The sequence below is a fragment of the Gorilla gorilla genome, chromosome Y (assembly GCF_029281585.2).
Source record: "Gorilla gorilla gorilla isolate KB3781 chromosome Y, NHGRI_mGorGor1-v2.1_pri, whole genome shotgun sequence".
Lineage (NCBI taxonomy): Eukaryota > Metazoa > Chordata > Mammalia > Primates > Hominidae > Gorilla > Gorilla gorilla.
This window is the reverse complement of record NC_073248.2, coordinates 8,155,987-8,180,152: the sequence shown is the minus strand read 5'-3', so window position 1 is coordinate 8,180,152 and position 24,166 is coordinate 8,155,987. Positions and strand designations below refer to the sequence as shown.

Below are 24,166 nucleotides of genomic sequence, written 5' to 3'. Positions count from 1 at the left end.
GGGGAGAGTAACCCGGGACCCCTTAGGGATGGGGGAGGGGAGAGTAAGCCAGGATCCCCCTAGGGATGGGGGTAGGGAGAGTAACCCGGGACCCAAAAGGATGGGGGAGGGGAGAGTGACCTGGAACCCCTAGGCATGGGGGAGGGGAGAGTGACCTGGAACCCCTAGGCATGGGGTTGGGGAGAGTGACCCAGGACCCTCTAGGGATGGGGGAGGGAAGAGTGATCCCCTGGGACCCCCGAGGAATGGGGAGAGGAGAGTGACCCAGGACCGCCTAGGGATGGGGAAGGGGAGAGTAACCCAGGACCCCCTAGGGATGGGGGTGGGGAGAGTAACCCAGGACGCCCTAGGCGTGGGGTTGGGGAGAGTGACCCGGGACCCCCTAGGGATGGGGAGGGAGGAGTGACCCAGGATCCCCTAGGAATGGGGAGAGGAGAGTGATCCAGGACCACCTAGGGATGGGGTTGGGGAGAGTGATCCGGAACCCCTAGGTATGGGGGAGGGGAGAGTGAGCCAGAACCCCTAGGGATAGGGGAGGGGAGAGTGACCCAGGACCCCCTAGGAATGGGGAGAGGAGAGTGATCCAGGACCACCTAGGGATGGGGTTGGGGAGAGTGATCCAGAACCCCTAGGGATGGGGGAGGGGAGAGTGACCCGGAACCCCTAGGGATAGGGGAGGGGAGAGTGACCCAGGACCCCTAGGAATGGGGAGAGGAGAGTGATCCAGGACCCCCTAGGGATGGGGGTGGGGAGAGTAACCCAGGACGCCCTAGGCATGGGGTTGGGGAGAGTGACCCGGGACCCCCTAGGGATGGGGAGGGAGGAGTGACCCAGGACCCCCTAGGAATGGGGAGAGGATAGTGACCCAGGACCACCTAGGGATGGGGGAGGGGAGAGTGACCCAGAACCCCTAGGGATAGGGGAGGGGAGAGTAACCCAGGACCCCTAGGAATGGAGAAAGCAGAGTGACCCAGGACCCCTAGGGATGGGGGTGGGGAGAGTAACCCAAGACCCCTAGGGATGGGGGAGGGGAGAGTGAGCCAGGACCCCCTAGGAATGGGGAGGGCAGAGTGACCTGGGACCCATAGGGACGGGGGAGGCGAGAGTGACCCGGAACCCCCCTAGGGATGGGGGAGGGGAGAGTGATCCAGGACCCTCTAGGGATGTGGGTGGGGAAAGTAACCCGGGACCCCTAGGGTTGGGGGAGGGGAGAGTGACCTGGAACCCCTAGGGATGGGGTTGGGGAGTGTGACCTGGAACCCCCTAGGGATGGAGGAGGGGAGTGTGACCTGGAAGCCCCTAGGGATGGGGGAGGGGAGAGTGACCCGGAACCCCTAGGGATGGGGGAGGGGAGAGTGACCCGGAACCCCTAGGGATGGGGGAGGGGAGAGTGATCCAGGACCCCCTAGGGATGTGGGTGGGGAAAGTAACCCGGGACCCCTAGGGTTGGGGGAGGGGAGAGTAACCCAGGACCCCTAGGGATGGGGGAGGGGAGAGTAACCCAGGACCCCTAGGGATGGGGAGGGAAGAGTAACCCAGAACCCCTAGGGATGGGGTTGGGGAGTGTGACCCGGAACCCCCTAGGGATGGGGGAGGGGAGAGTGACCCGGAACCCCTAGGGATGGGGAGGGGGAGAGTGACCCAGGACGCCCTAGTGATGGGGGAGGGGAGTGTGATCCAGGACCTCCTAGGGATAGGGGAGGGGAGAGTAATCCAAGACCCCTAGGAATGGGGGAGGGGAGAGTAACCCGGGACCCCCTAGGGGTGGGGGAGGGGAGTGACCGGGGACCCCTAGGGATTGGGGAGGTGAGTGACTCAGGACTTCTAGGGATGGAGTGGGCCCTGTGACTGAAGGTTGGACTTTGTAGCTGGGGTATGGGAAGTGTTTCCTGGTGCCCCCATGAGGATCTTATTGCAGGTGGCAGGACGCCTAGGCAGTGGGTGTCTGCCTCTCTCTGGAGCCCTAATCACATGGAGGACAGGGTCTAGTGATGAAGGGATAGTTACTTGTGGTGTAGTTACGGTAATGGGGTGATAGTTACTGGTGATGGGATAGTTACTGGTGATGGGGGGATAGTTACTGGTGATGGGGGGATAGTTACTGGTGATGGGATAGTTACTGGTGATGGGAGATAGTTACTTGTGATGTGGGATAGTTACGGTAATGGGGTGATAGTTACTGGTGATGGGATAGTTACTGGTGATGGGGGGATAGTTACTGGTGATGGGAGATAGTTACTGGTGATGGGGGGATAGTTACTGGTGATGGGGGATAGTTACTGGTGATGGGAGATAGTTACTGGTGATGGGGCATAGTTACTGGTGATGGGAGATAGTTACTGGTGATGGGGCGTAGTTGCTGGTGATGAGGGATAGTTACTGGTGATGATGGGGTATATTTACTGGTGGTGGGGGTTAGTTACTGGTGATGGGATAGTTACTGGTGATGGGGGGATAGTTACTGGTGATGGGGGATAGTTACTGGTGATGGGGCATAGTTACTGGTGATGGGAGATAGTTACTGGTGATGAGGGATAGTTACTGGTGATGATGGGGCATATTTACTTGTGGTGGGGGTTAGTTACTGGTGATGGTGGGATAGTTACTGGGTTTCATGATGGGGCATAGCTATTGGTGATGGGGGTAGTTACTGGTGATGTGGGGTAGTTACTGGTGATGGGAGGATAGTTACTGTTGATGGGAGATAGTTACTGGTGATGGGGGATAGTTACTGGTGATGGGAGATAGTTACTGGTGATGGGGCGTAGTTACTGGTGATGAGGGATAGTTACTGGTGATGATGGGGCATATTTACTGGTGGTGGGGGTTAGTTACTGGTGATGGTGGGATAGTTACTGCGTTTGATGATGGGGCATAGCTATTGGTGATGGGGGTAGTTACTGGTGATGTGGGGTAGTTACTGGTGATGGGAGGATAGTTACTGGTGATGGGAAATAGTTACTGGTGATGGGGGGATAGTTACTGGTGATGATGGGGCATATTTACTGGTGATGGGGGATAGTTACTGGTGATGGGGGATAGTTACTGGTGGTGGGGTGATAGTTACTGGTGATGGGGGGATAGTTACTGGTGATGATGGGGCATAGTTACTGGTGATGGGGGATAGTTACTGGTGATGGGGGGATAGTTACTGGTGATGGGAAATAGTTACTGGTGATGGGGGGATAGTTACTGGTGATGATGGGGCATATTTACTGGTGATGGAGGATAGTTACTGTTGATGGGAGATAGTTACTGGTGATGGGGGATAGTTACTGGTGATGGGGCATAGTTACTGGTGATGGGAGATAGTTACTGATGATGGGAGATAGTTACTGGTGATGAGGGATAGTTACTGGTGATGATGGGGCATATTTACTTGTGGTGGGGGTTAGTTACTGGTGATGGTGGGATAGTTACTGGGTTTCATGATGGGGCATAGCTATTGGTGATGGGGGTAGTTACTGGTGATGTGGGGTAGTTACTGGTGATGGGAGGATAGTTACTGGTGATGGGGGATAGTTACTGGTGATGGGGCGTAGTTACTGGTGATGAGGGGTAGTTACTGGTGATGGGGGATAGTTACTGGTGATGGGGCATAGTTACTGGTGATGGGGCATAGTTACTGGTGGTGATGGGGCATAGTTACTGGTGGTGATGGGGCATAGTTACTGGTGGTGGGGCATAGTTACTGGTGGTGGGGGATAGTTACTGGTGGTGGGGGGATAGTTACTGGTGGTGGGGGGATAGTTACTGGTGGTGGGGGGATAGTTACTGGTGATGGGGGATAGTTACTGGTGATGGGGCATAGTTACTGGTGGTGATGGGGCATAGTTACTGGTGATGATGGGGCATAGTTACTGGTGATGATGGGGCATAGTTACTGGTGATGATGGGGGGTAGCTACTGGTGATGGGGGGTAGCTACTGGTGATGATGGGGCATAGTCACTGGTGATGATGGGGCATAGTCACTGGTGATGATGGGGCATAGTCACTGGTGATGATGGGGCATAGTCACTGGTGGTGGGGGATAGTCACTGGTGGTGGGGGGATAGCTACTGGTGGTGGAGGGATAGTTACTGGTGATGGGGGATAGTTACTGGTGATGGGGGATAGTTACTGGTGATGATGGGGCATAGTTACTGGTGATGGGGGATAGTTACTGGTGATGGGGGATAGTTACTGGTGATGATGGGGCATAGTTACTGGTGATGGGGGATAGTTACTGGTGATGGGGGGTAGTTACTGGGTTTGATGATGGGGCATAGTTACTGGTGATGGGGGGTAGTTACTGGTGATGTGAGGTAGTTACTGGTGATGGCAGAGAAGTTACTGGTGATGGTAGGGTAGTTACTGGTTGCCTATGGATAGTGCAGTGGGGCAGGCGTCTACTCTTGGGGACTACGGACTGGAGGTCTGGTACCCTGGGAGGGGGGACACCACATGCCTGGTCCTAGTGACGGGGATGAGAGTGGTCGGGGTGCCTTACAGAAGGCATGGGTCTCCATGATTGGGGGTGACAGGGCATAGGGCAGGGGTCTATATGATCTGGGGTTGAGATCTGCAGGGCAGGTCCAGGGCTTGGTGACTGGTGCCGTGAAGACCAGGATGGGCGTCAGGGCCAGGATCTGGGGGCACCTTCAAGAGGTGAGGAGCGCTGAGGAGGGTAGAAGAGTGGAAGAAAGACGAAAGAAGAAAAGCAGCTTCACAGTCAAAGACGGGTTTATTTTGGAGAACAAGCCTGACAGGGCTTCTGGCTGAGTTAGGTCAGGAGTGTTCTCTCTTACAGACTAAGGGTATTTAAGGGTTTAGGAAGGGGAATCTTATTGCAGGCTCGGAATGTTTCCCTGTGAGGCAAAGTTGACTGAGGTGTTGGAATGTCTCTGGTCTGAAGGAGGTTATCTTGGGCTTGGGATGTTTCTGGTCAGAGGCGGTTTATTTCAGGCTTTGACTGTTTCTGGTCATGCTGACATTAGCCATTAGGCTGACGTTTTGGGGCTGGTTTTAGGCAGTTTTTAATCACGGGAACTTAAAATGGCAGTGCTTGTCCAAGATGGCGGTGTGTCCAAGATGGTGGTGCTTATCCAAGATGGTGGTGTGTGTCAAAGATGGCCATGCATGTCCAATATGGCAGTGCTTGTCCAAGATGGCGGTGTGTGTCCAAGATGGTGTGTCTCCAAGATGGTGGTGCTTATCCAAGATGGTGTGTGTCCAAGATGGTGGTGCTTATCCAAGATGGCGGTGTGTGTCCAAGATGGTGGCATGTGTCCAAGATGGTGGTGCTTATCCAAGATGGTGGTGTGTGTCCAAGATGGCGGCGTGTGTCCAAGATGGTGGTGCTTATCCAAGATGGCGGTGTGTGTCCAAGACGGTGTGTGTCCCAGATGGTGGTGCTTATCCAAGATGGCGGTGCGTGTCCAAGATGGTGTGTGTCCAAGATGGTGGTGCTTATCCAAGATGGTGGTGTGTGTCAAAGATGGCCATGCATGTCCAAGATGGCAGTGCTTGTCCAAGATGGTGTGTGTCCAAGATGGTGGTGCTTATCCAAGATGGCGGTGTGTGTCCAAGATGGTGTGTCTCCAAGATGGTGGTGCTTATCCAAAATGGTGTGTGTCCAAGATGGTGGTGCTTATCCAAGATGGCGGTGCGTGTCCAAGATGGCGGCGTGTGTCCAAGATGGTGGTGCTTATCCAAGATGGCGGTGTGTGTCCCAGATGGTGTGTGTCCAAGATGGCGGTGCGTGTCCAAGATGGTGTGTGTCCAAGATGGTGGTGCTTATCCAAGATGGCGGTGTGTGTCCAAGATGGTGTGTCTCCAAGATGGTGGTGCTTATCCAAGATGGTGTGTGTCCAAGATGGTGGTGCTTATCCAAGATGGCGGTGTGTGTCCAAGATGGTGTGTGTCCAAGATGGTGGTGCTTATCCAAGATGGTGGTGCTTATCCAAGATGGTGTGTGTCCAAGATGGTGGTGCTTATCCAAGATGGCGGTGTGTGTCCAAGATGGTGTGTGTCCAAGATGGTGGTGCTTATCCAAGATGGTGGTGCTTATCCAAGATGGTGTGTGTCCAAGATGGTGTGTGTCCAAGATGGTGGTGCTTATCCAAGATGGCGGTGCTTGTCCAAGATGGCGGCGTGTGTCCAAGATGGCGGTGCTTAGCCAAGATGGCGGTGTGTGTCCAAGATGGTGTGTGTCCAAGATGGTGGTGCTTATCCAAGATGGCGGTGTGTGTCCAAGATGGTGTGTGTCCAAGATGGTGGTGCTTATCCAAGATGGCGGTGTATGTCCAAGATGGCGGCGTGTGTCCAAGATGGTGGTGCTTATCCAAGATGGCGGTGTGTGTCCAAGATGGTGTGTGTCCAACATGGTGGTGCTTATCCAAGATGGTGGTGTGTGTCAAAGATGGCCATGCATGTCCAAGATGGCAGTGCTTGTCCAAGATGGTGTGTGTCCAAGATGGTGGTGCTTATCCAAGATGGCGGTGTGTGTCCAAGATGGTGTGTGTCCAAGATGGCGGTGCTTATCCAAGATGGCGGTGTATGTCCAAGATGGCGGTGTGTGTCCAAGATGGTGTGTGTCCAACATGGTGGTGCTTATCCAAGATGGTGTGTGTCCAAGATGGTGGTGCTTATCCAAGATGGCGGTGTGTGTCCAAGATGGTGGCATGTGTCCAAGATGGTGGTGCTTATCCAAGATGGCGGTGTGTGTCCAAGATGGTGTGTCCCCAAGATGGTGGTGAATATCCAAGATGGCCGTGTGTGTCCAAGATGGTGTGTGTCCAAGATGGTGTGTGTCCAAGATGGCGGTGCTTATCCAAGATGGCGGTGTATGTCCAAGATGGCGGCGTGTGTCCAAGATGGTGGTGCTTATCCAAGATGGCGGTGTGTGTCCAAGATGGTGTGTGTCCAAGATGGTGTGTGTCCAAGATGGTGGTGAATATCCAAGATGGCCGTGTGTGTCCAAGATGGTGTGTGTCCAAGATGGCAGTGGTTGTCCAAGATGGTGGTGTGTGTCCAAGATGGCCATGCATGTCCAAGATGGCAGTGCTTGTCCAAGATGGTGGTGCTTATCCAAGATGGTGGTGAATATCCAAGATGGCCATGTGTGTCCAAGATGGTGTGTGTCCAAGATGGTGGTGAATATCCAAGATGGCCGTGTGTGTCCAAGATGGTGTGTGTCCAAGATGGCAGTGGTTGTCCAAGATGGTGGTGTGTATCCAAGATGGCGGTGTGTGTCCAAGATGGCAATGCTCCTGCTCTGTGAATCCAGACCCTCTAGTTATAACAGGACGAGGGGTGGTGTGTTCTTTCTGGCCACTTCCTGCTGAGGGAGGTGGTTATTACGGGTCACCAAACACAGCCGTGGAGGGGAAGAGGTTGATTTGTTCCTGGTAGCACTCTTTATTTTGGGGCCTTCCACCCAGCACCTGTTGAAACATCTAGCTTTTAGTTCACAGGGCTTTAAGAAAGCAGAACTTGGGGTTTCAGAGGTTTTCAGTTAGGAAAAATTGGAGAAAAAGAAAAAGGAAAAGAATGCAAAACATTATCTTGGAGACATGTAGCCAGAAAAATTAGAATTTAATTCAAACCGTAGAAAAGAATAAAAACTGAAAACCATTAGGCAAGACTAGAATTTCACCACAGGGGTAACTATAGTTTTTCAAACACGATTTTTCTTTTTCCAGTTTTCCCACTTTTATTAAAAGACAAATTATGGGCTGGGCATGGTGGCTCACGCCTATAATCCCAGCAGTTTGGGAGGCCAAGGTTGGCGGATCACGAGGTCAGGAGATCGAGACCATCCTGGCTAACATGGTGAAACCTCGTCTCTACTAAAATTACAAAAAATTAGCCGGGCATGGTGGCGGGCGCCTGCAGTCCCAGATACTCGGGAGGCTGAGGCAGGAGAATGGCGTGAACCCGGGAGATGGAGCTTGCAGTGAGCCGAGATCGCGCCACTGCACTCCAGCCTGGGTGACAGAGCGAGACTCCGTGTCAAAAAGAAAAAAAAAAAAGACAAATTATGGTAGGACTGGTTTGCTTTATTATACTTGGCCTAATTATATGTATACAATGCAGCAAGAGTAATTATTATTTTTACTTTTATTTATTTCCTTATTATTTATTTTGAGATGGAGTCTCGCTCTGTCACCCAGGCTGGAGTGCAGTGGCGCGATCTCAGTTCACTGCAGTCTCCGCCCTGCCGGGTTCAGGCGATTCTCCTGGTCAGGGATTAATATTATTATTATTTTAACCACCAGGGCTGGGTGGTGGCACCAAGGTAATCTGGCTATTTATCTTCCTTCTGTTTCTTTTCCAACTTTTGCTTTCTCCCTTTTGTCGTGTCTTATAAAGTAGGGAAAAGGGGAGGTTGGGGAGAAGCTGGGAAGGACAACAGGAGAAGTAGTGGTCTCATTTCATAAAACCAGGCACATGAGTCCCTGGTCCCTGGTAAGACAAGGAATATCAGATGGGACCTTTTTTAAGCTGAGCCCAGCCATGGGTTTGTACCATTAAATACCTATGAGGTAGGCAAATTCCTTTCCTCTTGAGGTTCCAAGATAACTTGGGGTTCTGGGCCTGTCGGAAACTGACATTCTTTTCTTAGCACAGGTCAGAAACCCTGTACAGGGACTGTGTACACAAAGTAGGCCAGTTTTCCTTTAAAGGAAAGCACAACATTCCAGTCAAAGCTTTCGTAAAATGACCAGTTTTTCCAATTGTGTCCTCTTATTAAAGAAAACAGATTTTTATCACACTTATGCAAATATTTATATTGCCATAAATTAAGAAGACTCAAGGCCGGGCGCGGTGGCTCACGCCTGTAATCCCAGCATTTTGGGAGGCTGAGGCGGGTGGATCACAAGGCCAAGAGATCACGACCAGCCTGGCTAACACGGTGAAACCCCGTCTCTACTAAAAATACAAAAAATTAGCCGGGTGTGGTGGCGGGCGCCTGTAGTCCCAGCTACTTGGGAGGCTGAGGCAGGAGAATCGCTTGAACCTGGGAGGCAGAGGTTGCAGTGAACCAGGATGGCACCACTGCACTCCAGCCTGGGCGACAGAGCAAGACTCCGTCTCAAAAAAAAAAAAAAAAGTCACGAGATGTAGGGACCAGCCCCACAGGGTCAGTGGGTCTCTCCCTGTGTGCGGAAGCAAGAGAGTGTAGAAATAGACACAAGACAAAGAGATAAAAGAAAAGGCAGCTGGGCCCGGGCGACCACTACCACCAAGACGCAGAGTCCGGTAGTGGCCCCGAATGCCAGGCTGCACTGATATTTATTGGATACAAGACAAAGGAGCAGGGTAAGGAGTGTGAGCCATCTCCAATGATAGGTAAGGCCATGTGGGTCACGTGTCCACTGGACAGGGGGCCCTTCCCTGCCTGGCAGCCGAGGCAGAGAGAGAGAGGAGGAGGAGAGAAACAGCTTACACCATTATTTCTGCTTATCAGAGACTTTTAGTACTTTCACTAATTTGCTACTGCTATCTAAAAGGCAGAGCCAAGTGTACAGGATGGAACATGAAGGCGGACTAGGAGCGTGACCGCTGAAGCACAGCGTCACAGGGAGAGGGTTAGGCCTCCGGATAACTGCGGGTGGGTCTGACTGATGTCAGGCCCTCCACAGGAGGTGAAGGAGTAGAGTCTTCTCTAAACCCCCCCAGGGAAAGGGAGACTCCCTTTCCCGGTCTGCTAAGTAGCGGGTGTTGTTCCTTGACACTGATGCTACTGCTAGACCACGGTCTGCTTGCCAATGGGCATCTTCCCAGATGCTGGCATTACCACTAGACCCAGGAGCCCTCTGGTGACCCTGTCCAGGCATAACAGAAGGCTCACACTCATCTTCTGGTCACTCCTCACTATGTCCCCTCAGCTTCTATCTCTGTATGTTCTGGCTTTTCCTACATTATGATTCTAGAACAAGGATTATTATAATATTGGAATAAAGAGTAATTACTACCGACTAATGATTAATGATATTCATATATAATCATATCTAAGATCTATATCTGGTATAACTATTCTTGTTTTATATTTTATTATATACCGGAAGAGCTCGTGTCCTCGGTCTCTTGCCTCGGCGCCTGGGTGGCTTGCCGCCCACAATGAGAGGTGCAACTTGACATAGGGAGGGTAGAAGATAGCCTGAGTATAGGGAACCTCTTGTCATTTCCCGGTGATAAAGTTGTCAAGGTCCCTGAGAATTTGCAAGTTAAAGGTGCCATGTTCGGGCCATCTGCTGTCATTATGTGGTTTGTGTTGGTGCCAGACTATTGCAATAAAAAATTCAACACTCTGGCTTTAGGTTCCTCTGTAAGCCAAGTTTGGCCAGGTTGGAAAGGAGACATCCCAGAGGGGAGGACATAGGAATGTCGGGTTGTTTGGCACCCACGTGGGCTGGTAAAAGGAAGCCGACAGTGTCTGTTCGTGTTTTAGGCAACCCCAGACAAAAGACAGAGACCCAGAATCCTCTTTATAAGGAGGACGGTCAAGCTGAGAAGATACTGGGCATCCGTCAAGATCTCTTCTAGCTTAGTGCCGCTGGTCCTCCGAGGACCGGGATGGCCGACCTGACTTTTCCTGGGTACCAAAAGTCAGAGGAGGGCAGATCTTACCAGCCGGCTGGATTTGTGTCTGACGTTGGATGTTCCTGTTGGAATTGGCACAGGGGCTCCCAAACTGGAGCCGCGCAGGGAAGACAGAGAGAGAGAGAGAAGAGGGAAGAAGATGGAGGAAGAGAGAGGAAGGCAAAGCAAGGGTTAGGGAGCGAAATACCTGTTGCAGGGGGTCAGAGGTGGATTTCTGAGACCTGAGGGTTTTGAGAACCCTCCAGCTTGAGCCTCTAAGTCCCCTTTACATGAGTTGTCTTCCTCACACAAATTGCTTGGAAAGTGCATGGAGAGAAAAGATGGGGGGCGTGGCCAGAGACCCTCACGATCCAGGAGTTAGCCCAGGATGAGCTGCTGCCGCCCACAGCTTCCTGGGTTGCAAGAGAACCTCCACTCCCAACACTCAAAGAGGGACAGAGAGAGAGGACAGGGTCAGGGGGCCAGAGGCTCTAAGGGATCCAGGAGTTAGCCCGGGACGGGCCGCCCCTGCCCACTGCATCCTGGGTTGCAAAAGGGCCTCTGTCCGTAACACCTGTCCTGGGTTTCGGCACCAAGTGTAAGAGTTTAAGAAGGAGGAAACAAATACAGAAAGTGAGGCTGGGCGCGGAGGCTCACGTCGGTAATCCCAGCACTTTGGGAGGCCGAGGCGGGTGGATCACCTGAGGTCAGGAGTTCGAGACCAGCCTGACCAACGTGGTGAAACCCCGTCTCTATTAAAAATACAAAAATTAGCCAGGCGTGGTGGCGCGCACCTGCAATCCCAGCTACTCGGGAGACGGAGGCAGGAGAATTGCTCGATCCTGGGAGATGGAGCTTACAGTGAGCCGAGATGGCGTCACTGCCCCTCCAGCCTGGGCAACACAGCGAGACTCCGTTTCAAAAAAAAAAAAAAAAATACAAAAAGTGGCTCAACAAAGGGCTTTGGAAAAGGGGGCTTCTCGCAGGCTCGGAATGTTTCTGTGTGAGGGAAAACTGATTGCGGGGTTGGACTGTCTCTGGTCAGAGGGGAGGTTTCTGGTCACAGAGGGGTTTATCCCATGGCTGGAATGTTTCTGGTCATGCTGACATTAGCCATTAGGCTGATGTTTGGGGGCTGGATTTAGGCAGTTTTTAATCAAGGAAACTTAAAATGGCAGTGTGTGTCCAAGATGGCGGCGTATGTCCACGATGGGGGTGTGTGTCCACGATGGCCAAGATGGCAGTGTGTGTCCTTGATGGCGGTGTGTGTCCATGATGGTGGTGTGTGTCCAAGATGGAGGTGTCTGTCCAACATGGCAGTGTGTGTCCAAGATGGCGGCGTGTGTCCACAATGGCGGTGTGTGTCCACGATGGGGGTGTCTGTCCACGATGGCGGTGTGTGTCCTCGATGGCCAAGATGGCGGTGTGTGTCCACGATGGTGGTGTGTGTCCACGATGGGGGTGTGTGTCCACGATGGGGGTGTGTGTCCATGATGGGGGTGTGTGTCCAAGATGGCGGTGTCTGTCCAAGATGGCGGCGTGTGTCCACAATGGCGGTGTGTGTCCACGATGGGGGTGTCTGTCCACGATGGCGGTGTGTGTCCTCGATGGCCAAGATGGCGGTGTGTGTCCACGATGGGGGTGTGTGTCCACGATGGGGGTGTGTGTCCATGATGGGGGTGTGTGTCCAAGATGGCGGTGTCTGTCCAAGATGGCGGCGTGTGTCCACGATGGCGGCGTGTGTCCACGATGGCGGCGTGTGTCCACGATGGCGGTGTGTCTCCACGATGGGGGTGTGTGTCCACGATGGGGGTGTGTGTCCACGATGGCGGTGTGTGTCCACGATGGCGGTGTGTGTCCATGATGGCGGTGTCTGTCCAAGATGGTGGCGCATGTCCATGATGGCAGCGTGTGTCCAAGATGGTGGTGTCTGTCCAAGATGGCGGTGTGTGTCCACGATGGCCAAGATGGCAGTGTGTGTCCACAATGGCGGTGTGTGTCCACGATGGCGTTGTGTGTCCAAGATGGCAGTGTCTGTCCAAGATGGCGGTGTGTGTCCACAATGATACTGTGTCCATGATGGCCAAGATGGCGGCGTGTGTCCACGATGGCGGTGTGTGTCCAAGATGGCAGTGTCTGTCCAAGATGGCGGTGTGTGTCCATGATGGCTGTGTGTGTCCACGATGGCCAAGATGGCAGTGTGTGTCCACGATGGCGGTGTGTGTCCATGATGGTGGTGTGTGTCCAAGATGGAGGTGTCTGTCCAAGATGGCAGTGTGTGTCCAAGATGGCGGCGTGTGTCCACAATGGCGGTGTGTGTCCACAATGGCGGTGTGTGTCCACGACGACGGTGTGTGTCCACGACGACGGTGTGTGTCCACGACGACGGTGTGTGTCCCAGATGGCGGTGTGTGTCCAAGATGGCGGTGTGTGTCCACGACGACGGTGTGTGTCCACGATGGCGGTGTGTGTCCAAGATGGCAGTGTCTCTCCAGGATGGCGGTGTGTGTCCATGACGACGGTGTGTGTCCACGATGGCGGTGTGTGTCCAAGATGGCGGTGTCTGCCCAAGATGGCGGCGCGTGTCCATGATGGCAGCGTGTGTCCAAGATGGCGGTGTCTGTCCAAGATGACGGTGTGTGTCCACGATGGGGGTGTCTGTCCACGATGGGGGTGTCTGTCCACATTGGGGGTGTCTGTCCACGATGGCGGTGTGTGTCCTCGATGGCCAAGATGGCGGTGTGTGTCCATGATGGCGGTGTCTGTCCAAGATGGCGGCATGTGTCCACGATGGCCAAGATGGCAGTGTGTGTCCAAGATGGCGGCGTGTGTCCATGATGGCATTGTGTGTCCAAGATGGAGGTGTCTGTCCAAGATGGCGGTGTGTGTCCACAATGACACTGTGTCCATGATGGCCAAGATGGCGGCATGTGTCCACGATGGTGGTGTCTGTCCAAGATGGCGGTGTGTGTCCATGACGGCGGTGTGTGTCCATGATGGCCAAGATGGCAGTGTGTGTCCATGATGGCGGTGTGTGTCCACGACGACAGTGTGTGTCCACGATGGTGGTGTCTGTCCAAGATGGTGGTGTGTGTCCATGACGGCGGTGTGTGTCCATGATGGCCAAGATGGCAGTGTGTGTCCATGATGGCGGTGTGTGTCCACGACGACAGTGTGTGTCCACGATGGCGGTGTGTGTCCACGATGGCGGTGTCTCTCCAAGATGGCGGTATGTGTCCAAGATGGCGATGCTTCTGCTCTGTCAGAGGGGAGATGCGGAGTTCCCTGCACCCTGGCAGGGTGTGGCAGCCAGGGGCACCCGCACTGGGGGCATTTACCACCATCATTCCTGACCCCACAGCCTCTGTGGGGGTCACTACCTCTAGGCCAGGCCTCCCCAGGGACGGTGTTGTCTCTTCCTGGGTACCAGGGATTGACGTAGAGCCATCATTGCCTCCCTTCCCACAGCCATCATTGCTGGCGTTTTTCCTGAATTTCCTGTGGGCAGGATGGGTTTTGTACTCTGCCCCAACCTTCAGGTCTCTGGGAACCCTCAGACACTGTTGGCTCGTGGGTTCTGGGCCTGAGTCAATACCTCCCTGCTGGCCTCTTTGTTCCTGGCTTCTTCCTTTGCCAATCTCTTCCCTCGAGAGCCAAGAAGGCCCCTGGGCAGTCCCTGAAGGCCCCTGGTCAGTCCGCGGCCCACTAACCACACTTAGGGGAAGCCCTGGTCGGTCCCCGGCCCACTAACCACACTTAGGGGAAGCCCTGGTCGGTCCCGGGCCCATCCCCGGCCCACTAACCACACTTAGGGAAAGCACTGGTCGGTCCCCGGCTCCCCAGCCACACTTAGGGGAAGCTTGGCAGATGGATGAGCTCCCCCGGGACAGGGTCGGGGAGTGTAGCAAACGCTACGTGCGTCCTGCAAATCTTGCATGTCCCATTCACTTTTCTTAGGGTCTTTCATCGACCGTCCTGACCCCTTTCCTCCTGTTGCAGGGCCTCAGGTTTGAGGTGGTCCCTTCCAAGTTTAAAGAGAAGCTGGACAAAGCCTCCTTCGCTACTCCGTATGGCTACGCCATGGAGACCGCCAAGCAGAAGGCCCTGGAGGTGGCCAACCGGATGCACCAGGCAAGGGGCCCCTGCCCTTCGGCCCTTATGAAAATTCCTTTGCTGTGATGAGGGGATTTGCAGGTGGTAAATATACATGATACAAATAAACATCATTCAGAAGATGCAGTTGGTGGCACAGCTTAGCTATTGCTATGTTATAATGTAATACACTATTGCAGTAACCTAATAATACCATTAATGATACAGAATTAATGTCGCTTATCTGTTACTACATGTTATAATATTCTCTTGCAATTGATACAGTATCATTGATGATATACAATTAATGTAGTTTATCTATTACTATGTTATAATATTCTCTTGCAATTGATTTCATAGTATCATTTATGATATAGAATTAATGTAGCTTATCTATTACTATGTGTTATAATATTTTGCAATTGATACAGTATCATTTATGATACAGAATTAATGTGGCTTATCTGTTACTATGTGTTATAATATTCTCTTGCAATTGATACAGTGTCATTGATGATATAGAATTAATGTAGCTTATCTATTGCTATGTGTTATAATATTCTCTTGCAATTGATTTCATAGTATCATTTATGATATAGAATTAATGTAGTTATCTATTACTATGTGTTATAATATTCTCTTGCAATTGATGCAGTATCATTTATGATATAGAATTAATGTAGCTTATCTATTACTATGAGTTATAATATTCTCTTGCAATTGATACAGTATCATTTATGATATACAATTAATGTAGCTTATCTGTTACTATGTGTTATAATATTCTCTTGCAATTGATACAGTATCATTGATGATATACAATTAATGTAGTTTATCTATTCCTATGTGTTATAATATTCTCTTGCAATTGATATAGTATCATTTATGATATAGAATTAATGTAGCTTATCTATTACTATGTGTTATATTCTCTTGCAATTGATACAGTATCATTGATGATATAGAATTAATGTAGCTTATCTATTACTATGTGTTATAACATTCTCTTGCAATTCGTACAGTATCATTGATGATATACAATTAATGTAGCTTATCTGTTACTATGTGTTACAATATTCTCTTGCAATTGATATCATAGTATCATTGATGATATAGAATTAATGTAGCTTATCTATTACTATGTATTATAATCTCTTGTGGCCGGTCGCGGTGGCTCATACCTATAATCCTAGCGCTTTGGGAGGCCAAGGGGGGCGGATCACCTGAGGTCAGGAATTCGAGACCAGCCTGACCAACAGGGTGAAACCCCGTCTCTACTAAACATACAAAAATTAGCTGGGTGTGGTGGCGGGTGCCTGTAATCCTAGCTACTCAGGAGGCTGAGGCAGGAGAATTGCGTGAACCTGGGAGACGGAAGTTGCAGTGAGCCGAGATCATCCCACTGCACTCCAACTTAGGCAACAGAGCAAGACTTTGTCTCCAAAAAATAAAAAATTAAAACAAAAATTATCTTGCAATCAATATAATAGTCTTGTTGATGACACACAATTAATGTAGCTTATCTATTACTATGTGTTATAATATTCTCTTGCAATTAATATAATAGTATCATTTATGGTATACAATTAATGTACTGTATCTATTACTATGTGTTGTAATATTCTACAATTAATATAATAGTATCATTTATGATATAGAATTATGTAGCTTATTACCATGCCACTAAGTAATATTGGATTTTAATTAAAATAATGTCATTCATAATATAGAATTATGCAGTTTATCTGTTGCTGTATGCTACAATGCAATATACAATTATAATTAACATACTACTATCATTTAAGATTTAAGATTCATGTAGCTTGTTACTATGTTTGAATATAATATTGCAATTAATATAGTAATATCGGTTACGATATAGAATTAACATCTGTTACTATGTGTTGTGATACATAGAATTAATATGTTACTGTATGATACTATGTAATATACCATGACAATTAATATAATTGTATCATAATGTAGAATTATGTCATTTATCTGTTACTATATGCTCCTATGTAATACACTATTATTTTAGTAGAGATGGGGCTTCACCATGTTGGCCAGGCTGGTCTCAAACTCCTGACCTCAGGTGATCCACCCGCCTCGGCCTCCCAAAGTGTTGGGATTACAGGCGTGAGCCACCGTGCCTCACCGTAATACACTATTATAATTAATACACTACTGTCATTTAGGATACAGAATTAATGTAGCTTATCAATTACTATATGTTATATATGACTCTAAGATAATATCAGTCACAATATATAAAATTAACATAGCTATTACTGTATGTTCTAACGTGCTGTTACAATGAATATAATACTATCATTTAAGATATAGAGTTAATGTAGCTTCCCTGCTGCTGTGTGTTAGCGCACAGTATACCATTGCTGTTAATATAAGAAATACATTCAAGGGCCGGGCGCGGTGGCTCACGCCTGTCATCCCAGCACTTTGGGAGGCTGAGGCGGGCGGATCACGAGGTCAGGAGTTCAAGACCATCCCGGCTCACACGGTGAAACCCCGTCTGTACTAAAAACACACACACAAAAATTGGCTGGGCGTGGTGGCGGGCGCCTGTAGTCCCAGCTACTCCAGAGGCTGAGGCAGGAGAATGGCGTGAACCTGGGAGGCGGAGCTTGCAGTGAGCCGAGGTCGCGCCACTGCACTCCAGCCTGGGCGACAGAGCGAGACTCCGTCTCAAAAAAGAAAGAAAGAAAGAAAGAAATACATTAGCGGTAAGGCTGTTGTCAGTAGTGCTATGAAGACAAGGGTATTGATTGTGGGTTTTGGCAGCGCACAGCTTAGGGAGACCAGTGCTGGGGTGACCTAGGGTCAAAGCTGCACACAGATGTCCTGTGACTGCCTGTTGCTCTGAGGCCGAATTTTCAACCTGGATTTGTTTTATCGTCCTAAGTACCTTTTTTCTTTTTCTTTCTTTTCCTTGTTTTTTTTTTCTTTTTTTTGGAGACTGAGTCTCGCTCTGTCACCCAGGCTGGAGTGCAGGGGCGCAACCTTGGCTCACTGCAACCTCCGCCTCCTAGGTTCAAGCGATTCTGCTGCCTCAGCCTCCTGAGTAGCTGAGATTACAGGTGCCCGACTGATATTTTGTATTTTTAGTAGAGACGGGCTTTCACCATGTTGGCCAGGCTGGCCTCGAACTCCTGACCTCAGGTGATCCACCCGCCTCGGCCTCCCAGAGTGCTGGGATGACAAGTGTGAGCCACTGCACCCGGCCCCAAGTAGCTTTTTCTGAAATTACATTGAAGGGATCAAAAACCTTTTGGCCTTAATTCTGGGTAACTCAGGGAGGTTTGGGGCCCCTGAATCAAACCTTACCTGCCCCCCGGAAGAACAAAAGCTTACGGAACAGGCATTGCGTTTCCCGTAGTGCCCGTGAGATGCTCCGTGAGTGCCTGACCCCTGATCCCACAGCCCCCGTGGGCCCCGGCCTCACCCACGTTCCAGCCCCTGCAGGGTGACCACCTGGGGGACCCACTTGTGTCCTTGCTCATGACCTTGAGCACCCCCAACCTTCACTTCCAAAGTCGGCCCGGCTTCGCCCCTGCGGTGCTGTTTCACGCCCGTACCGACGGGAAAACTTCTCTGTGAGAGCCACGGCATGTCACCAGTAAACCGGAATCTGGTTTTCTTACAGAAAGACCTGCGGGCCCCCGACGTGGTCATTGGAGCGGACACGATCGTGGTGAGTGCGGCCAGGGTCCCTCGTTTCCAATGTCTGATGTGGTTTTCCCGTGCTTGGTGATTCTGCCTCTTGCGGATGTTGTACCTTCCCCTTAAGACAGCAGTGGACTCGCTTCCAGAAACTCCCATCACAAACTCCCAGCAGATGAGGGGCGTAAAGGCACGGGAAGGGGCCAGGCGCCGTGGCTCACCCCTGTCATCCCAGCATTTTGGGAGGCCGAGGTGGGCGGATCGCCTTAGGTCATGGGTTCGAGGTCGGCCTGACCAACATGGTAAAACCCCATCTCTACTAAAAATACAAAAATTAGCCAGACGTGGTGGCTAATTGGTAGTATCATAAGTGATACTATATGATATCAATTGCAAGAGAATATTATAACACATAGTAACAGATAAGCTACATTAATTCTATATCATCAATGATACAGAATACAGACTCCGCCTGTAGTCCCAGCTACTCGGGAGGCTGAGGCAGGGGGAATCGCTTGAACCCAGGAGGCAGAGGTTGCAGTGAGCCAAGATCGCGCCACTGCACTCCAGCCTGGGTGACAAGAGCGAGACTCCGTCTCAAAAGGCACAGGAAGGTACGCAGTTCTAGAGGCCAGCAGCCACAAATCACGGCGTCTGTAGGGTTTCTTCCTTCCAGAGGTACTGAGGAGAAGTTGGTCTTGGTCTTTCTCCAGCTCCTGGAGGCTGTTGGCAACCCATGGTCTCCTTTGGCTCATGGCCCTGTGGTTCCTATCTGTGCCTCCATCTCCATGTGGCCTTCTCCCCTCTCGGTGTCTGTGTCCAAATTTCCCTCTTCTTCTTTTTTTTTTTTGAGACAGAGTCTCACTGTGTTGCCCAGGCTGGATTACAGTCATGTGATCTCGGCTCACCGGGACCTCCGCCTCCCTGGTTCAAGCGATTCTCCTGACTCCTGAGTAGCTGGGATTACAGGTGCTCACCACCACGCCCGGCTAATTTTTGTATTTTTAGTAGAGACGGGGTTTCTCCACGTTGGCCAGGCTGGTCTCAAACTCCTGACCTCAAGTGATCCGCCCGCCTTAGCCTCCCATAGTGCTGGGATGACAGGCGTGAGCCACCGTGCCCGGCTGAAATTTTCCCCTTCTTTTAACAACACCACTCATAAAACGCGCACCCTAATTCTGTCCAACCGCATCTTAATTACCTAGGCAAAGAACCATTTCTCCTTTTTCTTTTTTGAGATGGAGTCTCACCCTGTTGCCAGGCTGGAGTGTAGTGGCGCGATCTCGGCTCACTGCAACCTCCGCCTCCTGGATTTCAATGATTCTCCTGCCTCAGCCTCCCGAGTAGTGGGGATTACAGGTGCATGCCACCACGTGTGGCTAATTTTTTGTATTTTTAGTAGAGATGGGCTTTCACCATGTTGGACAGGATGGTCTCACACTGTTGACCTCGTGATCCGCCCGCCTCGGCGTCCCAAAGTGCTAGGATTACAGGCGTGAGCCACCACGCCCGGCCCATGTCTTTTGTTCATAAGCCACCCAGTCTGTGGTATTCTGTGATAGCAGCCTGAGATGGACTAAGACATCCCATAAGAAGAGGGGATGAGGACACAGACACACACAGAGGGACGACCCTGTGAGGACACAGGGAGAAGACGGCATCTCCAAGCCCAAGAGAGGGGCCTCAGGAGGAACCAGCCCTGCCCACACCTGGATCTCAGACCTCCAGCCTCCAGGACTGTGGGAGAATCAATGTCTGTGGTTTAGGCCTCCTGGGCTGTGGGAGAATCAATGCTTGTTGTTTCTAAGTCACCCAGTCTATGGTGTTCCGTGATGGCAGCCTGAGATGGACTAGCACACCTCATAACAAGAGGAGATGAGGACAGAGACACACACAGAGGGACGACCCTGTGAGGACAGAGAAAAGATGGCGTCTCCAAGCCCAGGAGAGAGGCCTCAGAAGGAACCAGCCCTGCCCACACCTGGATCTCGCCCTTCCAGTCTCCACGACCGTGGGAGAATCAATGTCTGTAGTTTAAGCCACCTGGGTTGTAGGACTTTGCTATGGTGGCCCGGTCAGACTAATACATCTACTCTTGTATGTACCCAAAAGGATTCAAAACAGGTGTTCCACCAAAACCTTCTACATGAATGTTCACAGCAGCACTATTCACAACAGCTAAAAGGCAGAAACAGCTCAAGTGTCTGTCAGTGGATAAATGGGTAATTACAACATGGTCCATCCACACACAGTGGAATACTATGCAGCCATGAACAGGAACGAGCATGGCCGGGCGCAGTGGCTCACCCCTGTCATCCCAGCACTTTGGGAGGCCGAGGCGGGTGGATCACAAGGTCAGGAGATCCAGACCATCCTGGCTAACACGGTGAAACCCCGTCTCTACTAAAAATACAAAAAATTAGCCGGGCGTGGCGGCGGGCACCTATAGTCCCAGCTACTCGGGAGGCTGAGGCAGGAGAATGGCGTGAACCCGGGAGGTGGAGCTTGCAGTGAGCCGAGATCGTGCCACTGCACTCCAGCCTGGGTGACAGAGCGAGACTCTGTCTCAAAAAATAAATAAATAAAAAATAACAAAAATTAGCCAGGCATGGTGGTGGCAGGCACCTGTAATCCCAGCTACTCGGGAGACTGAGGCAGGAGAATCGCTTGAACCCTGGAGGTGGAGGTTGCAGTGAGCCAAGACCGTGCCACTGCACTCCAGCCTGGGCGACAGAGTGAGACTCCGTCTCAAGAAAAGAAAAGGAATGAGGCTGTGAAACAGGCTGCAACGTGGATGAATGTTGAGGACATCACACTCAGTGACAGAAACCAGCCCCGGAGGACCACACGTTGCAGGATTCCATGACTACACCACGTCCGCAATAGGCAAACGCACTGTGAAAGAAAGAGGATGGGCGGTTACCAGGATCTGGGGAGGCGCACTGGGGAGGGACAGCTGCGTGGGGACAGGGTCTCCTTCTGGAGTGAAGAGAACATTCTGGAACCAGGCAGGTAGTGGTGGTACAACATGGCAACTCCGGTTAGTTGTTTGAAATGGCGACTCTCAGGACGTGTCAACTTCATTTCCATAAAACAAGTGACTTCTGCGAATGGGACCGTGGGGCTTCCACAGGCCTGACTCAGCCGGTGGGAACCAACTCCCTCTGTTCCCTTCCTCTCGCAGACGGTCGGGGGGCTGATTCTGGAGAAGCCGGTGGACAAGCAGGACGCCTACAGGATGCTGTCCCGGTAAGCACCGTGTTGGCCTCTGAGCCCTCTCGGGTTCTGAGCCACAGAGTAGCTGTGGTATCTGGCCGGGTGTCCTGGGGAGCAGGGTGGATCTCTCTCAGCTCTGCCGTCTGAATTGTGCGGTCTGTGCTTGTCTGTCTGAGCTGTGCTGTCTGAGCTGTGCTGCGTGAGCTGTGCTGCGTGAGCTGTGCTGCCTGAGCTGTGCTGCCTGAGCTGTGCTGCGTGAGCTGTGCTGCGTGAGCTGTGCTGCCTGAGCTGTGCTGCGTGAGCTGTGCTGTCTGAGCTCTGCTGTCTGAGCTGTGCTGAGTGAGCTGTGCTGTCTGAGCTGTGCTGCGTGAGCTGTGCTGCCTGAGCTGTGCTGCGTGAGCTGTGCTGTCTGAGCTGTGCTGTCTGAGCTCTGCTGTCTGATCTGTGCTGAGTGAGCTGTGCTGTGTGAGCTGTGGTGTCTGAGCTGTGCTGCGTGAGCTGTGCTGTCTGAGCTGTGCTGCCTGAGCTGTGCTGTCTGAGCTGTGCTGCGTGAGCTGTGCTGCGTGAGCTGTGCTGTCTGAGCTGTGCTGCGTGAGCTGTGCTGTCTGAGCTGTGCTGTCTGAGCTGTGCTGCGTGAGCTGTGCTGTCTGAGCTGTGCTGTCTGAGCTGTGCTGCGTGAGCTGTGCTGTCTGAACTATGCAGGGAAGCAGGCACTATCCCTCCATGCTCATCCTTGTCTAGGATTCTGCAGCACTGATCCCAGAGTGTCTCGTGCCCACTGCAGACTGTTGGGGTCATGAGAAGTTGGCAGTGTCCTGTCCTTCCCACTGGGCGTCCTGGACCGGAGCCCGTAGCCCGGCACGTCATCCCCATCCCAGGACATGGAAGAGACGCACCCCCTGCCCGCCATAGGCCCAGCTGAGAGCTGCCTGGCCTGGGGCCTCCCGTCAGGGCCACTGCTGGTGGGATTTGTGACCCCGTCCCCCGCCTCTCCGTAAAGGTTTCCCTGCAGACCCCACGGCGGTACGATCGGGGAGAAGAGGCTGGGGACGGAGCCGGGACCAAGGACGCCTCGCTGCCTCCCCTGGTTTTGAGAAACTCGCTTTGTAGCTCCCACAGGTGACAGCGTGGTCACGTGGTCACCCGTTGTTGTCTTGCAGGTTGAGTGGGAGAGAACACAGCGTGTTCACAGGTGTCGCGATCGTCCACTGCTCCAGCAAAGGTAACCGCAGCCCGGGGATCGGGGTACCCCCAGAGGCCGAGACAAGAACCCGGGACATTCTCGGGACCCTTGGCTTGAGGGAGGAGGACGGTTGCTCACCCCCCACCTGCAGAGGGGTTTGTGCCTATGTCCTGCTTGGGAAAGTTGTCCGCCGATTTGGAAGTGTGCAGGACAAAGGAAAATGTGTGGTTTATCTTTTTCTTTTTCTTCCTTTTTTTTTTTTTTGAGATGCAGTCTCGCTCTCTTACCCAGGCTGGAGTGCAGTGGCACGATCTCAGCTCACTGCAACCTCCGCCTCCCAAGTTCAAGTGATCCTTCTGCCTCAGTAGCTGGGATTACAGGCATCCGCCACCACACCCGGCTAATTTTTGTATTTTTAGTAGAGACGGGGTTTCACCATGTTGGCCAGGCTGGTCTCAAACTCCTGACCTCAGGTGATCCACCTGCCTCGGCCTCCCAAAGTGCTGGGATGACAGGCGTGAGCCACCATGCCCCGGCTATTTTGCCATTTTCTTTTCTTTTTTGTTGTTGTTTTTGAAATGGAGTCTCATTCTGTCGCCCAGGCTGGAGCACAGAGGTGCAATCTGAGCTCACTGCAACCCCCGCCTCCCGGGTTCAAGCAATTCTCCTGCCTCAGCCTCCTGAGTAGCTGGGATTATAGGTGTCTGCCATCACGCCTGGTTAACTTTTGTATTTTTAACAGAGACGGTTTTCACCACATTGGCCAGGCTGGTCTGGAACTCCTGACCTCAGGTGATCCACCCACCTCAGCCTCCCAAAGTGCTGGGATTACAGGTGTGAGCTCCTGCACCCGGCCTTTTTCTTTCTTTCTTTCTTTTTTTTTTTTTTTTTTTTTTGAGACAGGGTCTCCCTCTGTCACCCAGGCTGTAGTGCAGTGGTGTGATCATAGCTCACTGCAGCCTCGACCTCCTGGGCTCCAGCGATCCTCCCGCCTCAGCCCCTACAGTCACAGAAACTACAGGCACACGCCACCACACCTGGCTCATTTTTGTATTTTTTATAGAGGTGGGGTCTTGCTATGTTGCCCAGACTGGTCTCGAACTCCTGGGCTGAAGAAATCCTCCCATCTCAGCCTCCCAAAGTGCCGGGACTGCATGTGTGCACCACGGTGCCCGGCCCAGGCACTTGTATCACCATATTGCTGGGACTGCAGCTGTGCACCACGGTGCCCGGCCCAGGCACTTGTATCACCATATTGCTGGGACTGCAGGTGTGCACCACGGTGCCCGGCCCAGGCACTTGTATCACCATATTGCTGGGACTGCAGGTGTGCACCACGGTGCCCGGCCCAGGCACTTGTATCACCATATTGCTGGGACTGCAGGTGTGCACCACGGTGCCCGGCCCAGGCAGTTGTATCACCATAT

General features: G+C 51.9%; 1 protein-coding gene across 2 annotated transcripts in view; it reads left to right on the top strand.

Moving 5' to 3' along the window:
* LOC101150363 (acetylserotonin O-methyltransferase like) overlaps window positions 1-24,166 on the top strand; it is a 54,186-nt gene that overhangs the window by 1,708 nt on the left and 28,312 nt on the right. For both annotated transcript variants that reach the window (XM_063703354.1, XM_055377215.2), the window contains exons 2-5: window positions 14,567-14,698; window positions 18,324-18,371; window positions 21,525-21,589; window positions 22,717-22,778. In XM_063703354.1, the coding sequence (XP_063559424.1) occupies window positions 14,648-14,698; window positions 18,324-18,371; window positions 21,525-21,589; window positions 22,717-22,778 (226 nt within the window). In that variant the 5' untranslated portion in view covers window positions 14,567-14,647. The remainder of the gene's footprint in view (window positions 1-14,566; window positions 14,699-18,323; window positions 18,372-21,524; window positions 21,590-22,716; window positions 22,779-24,166) is intronic.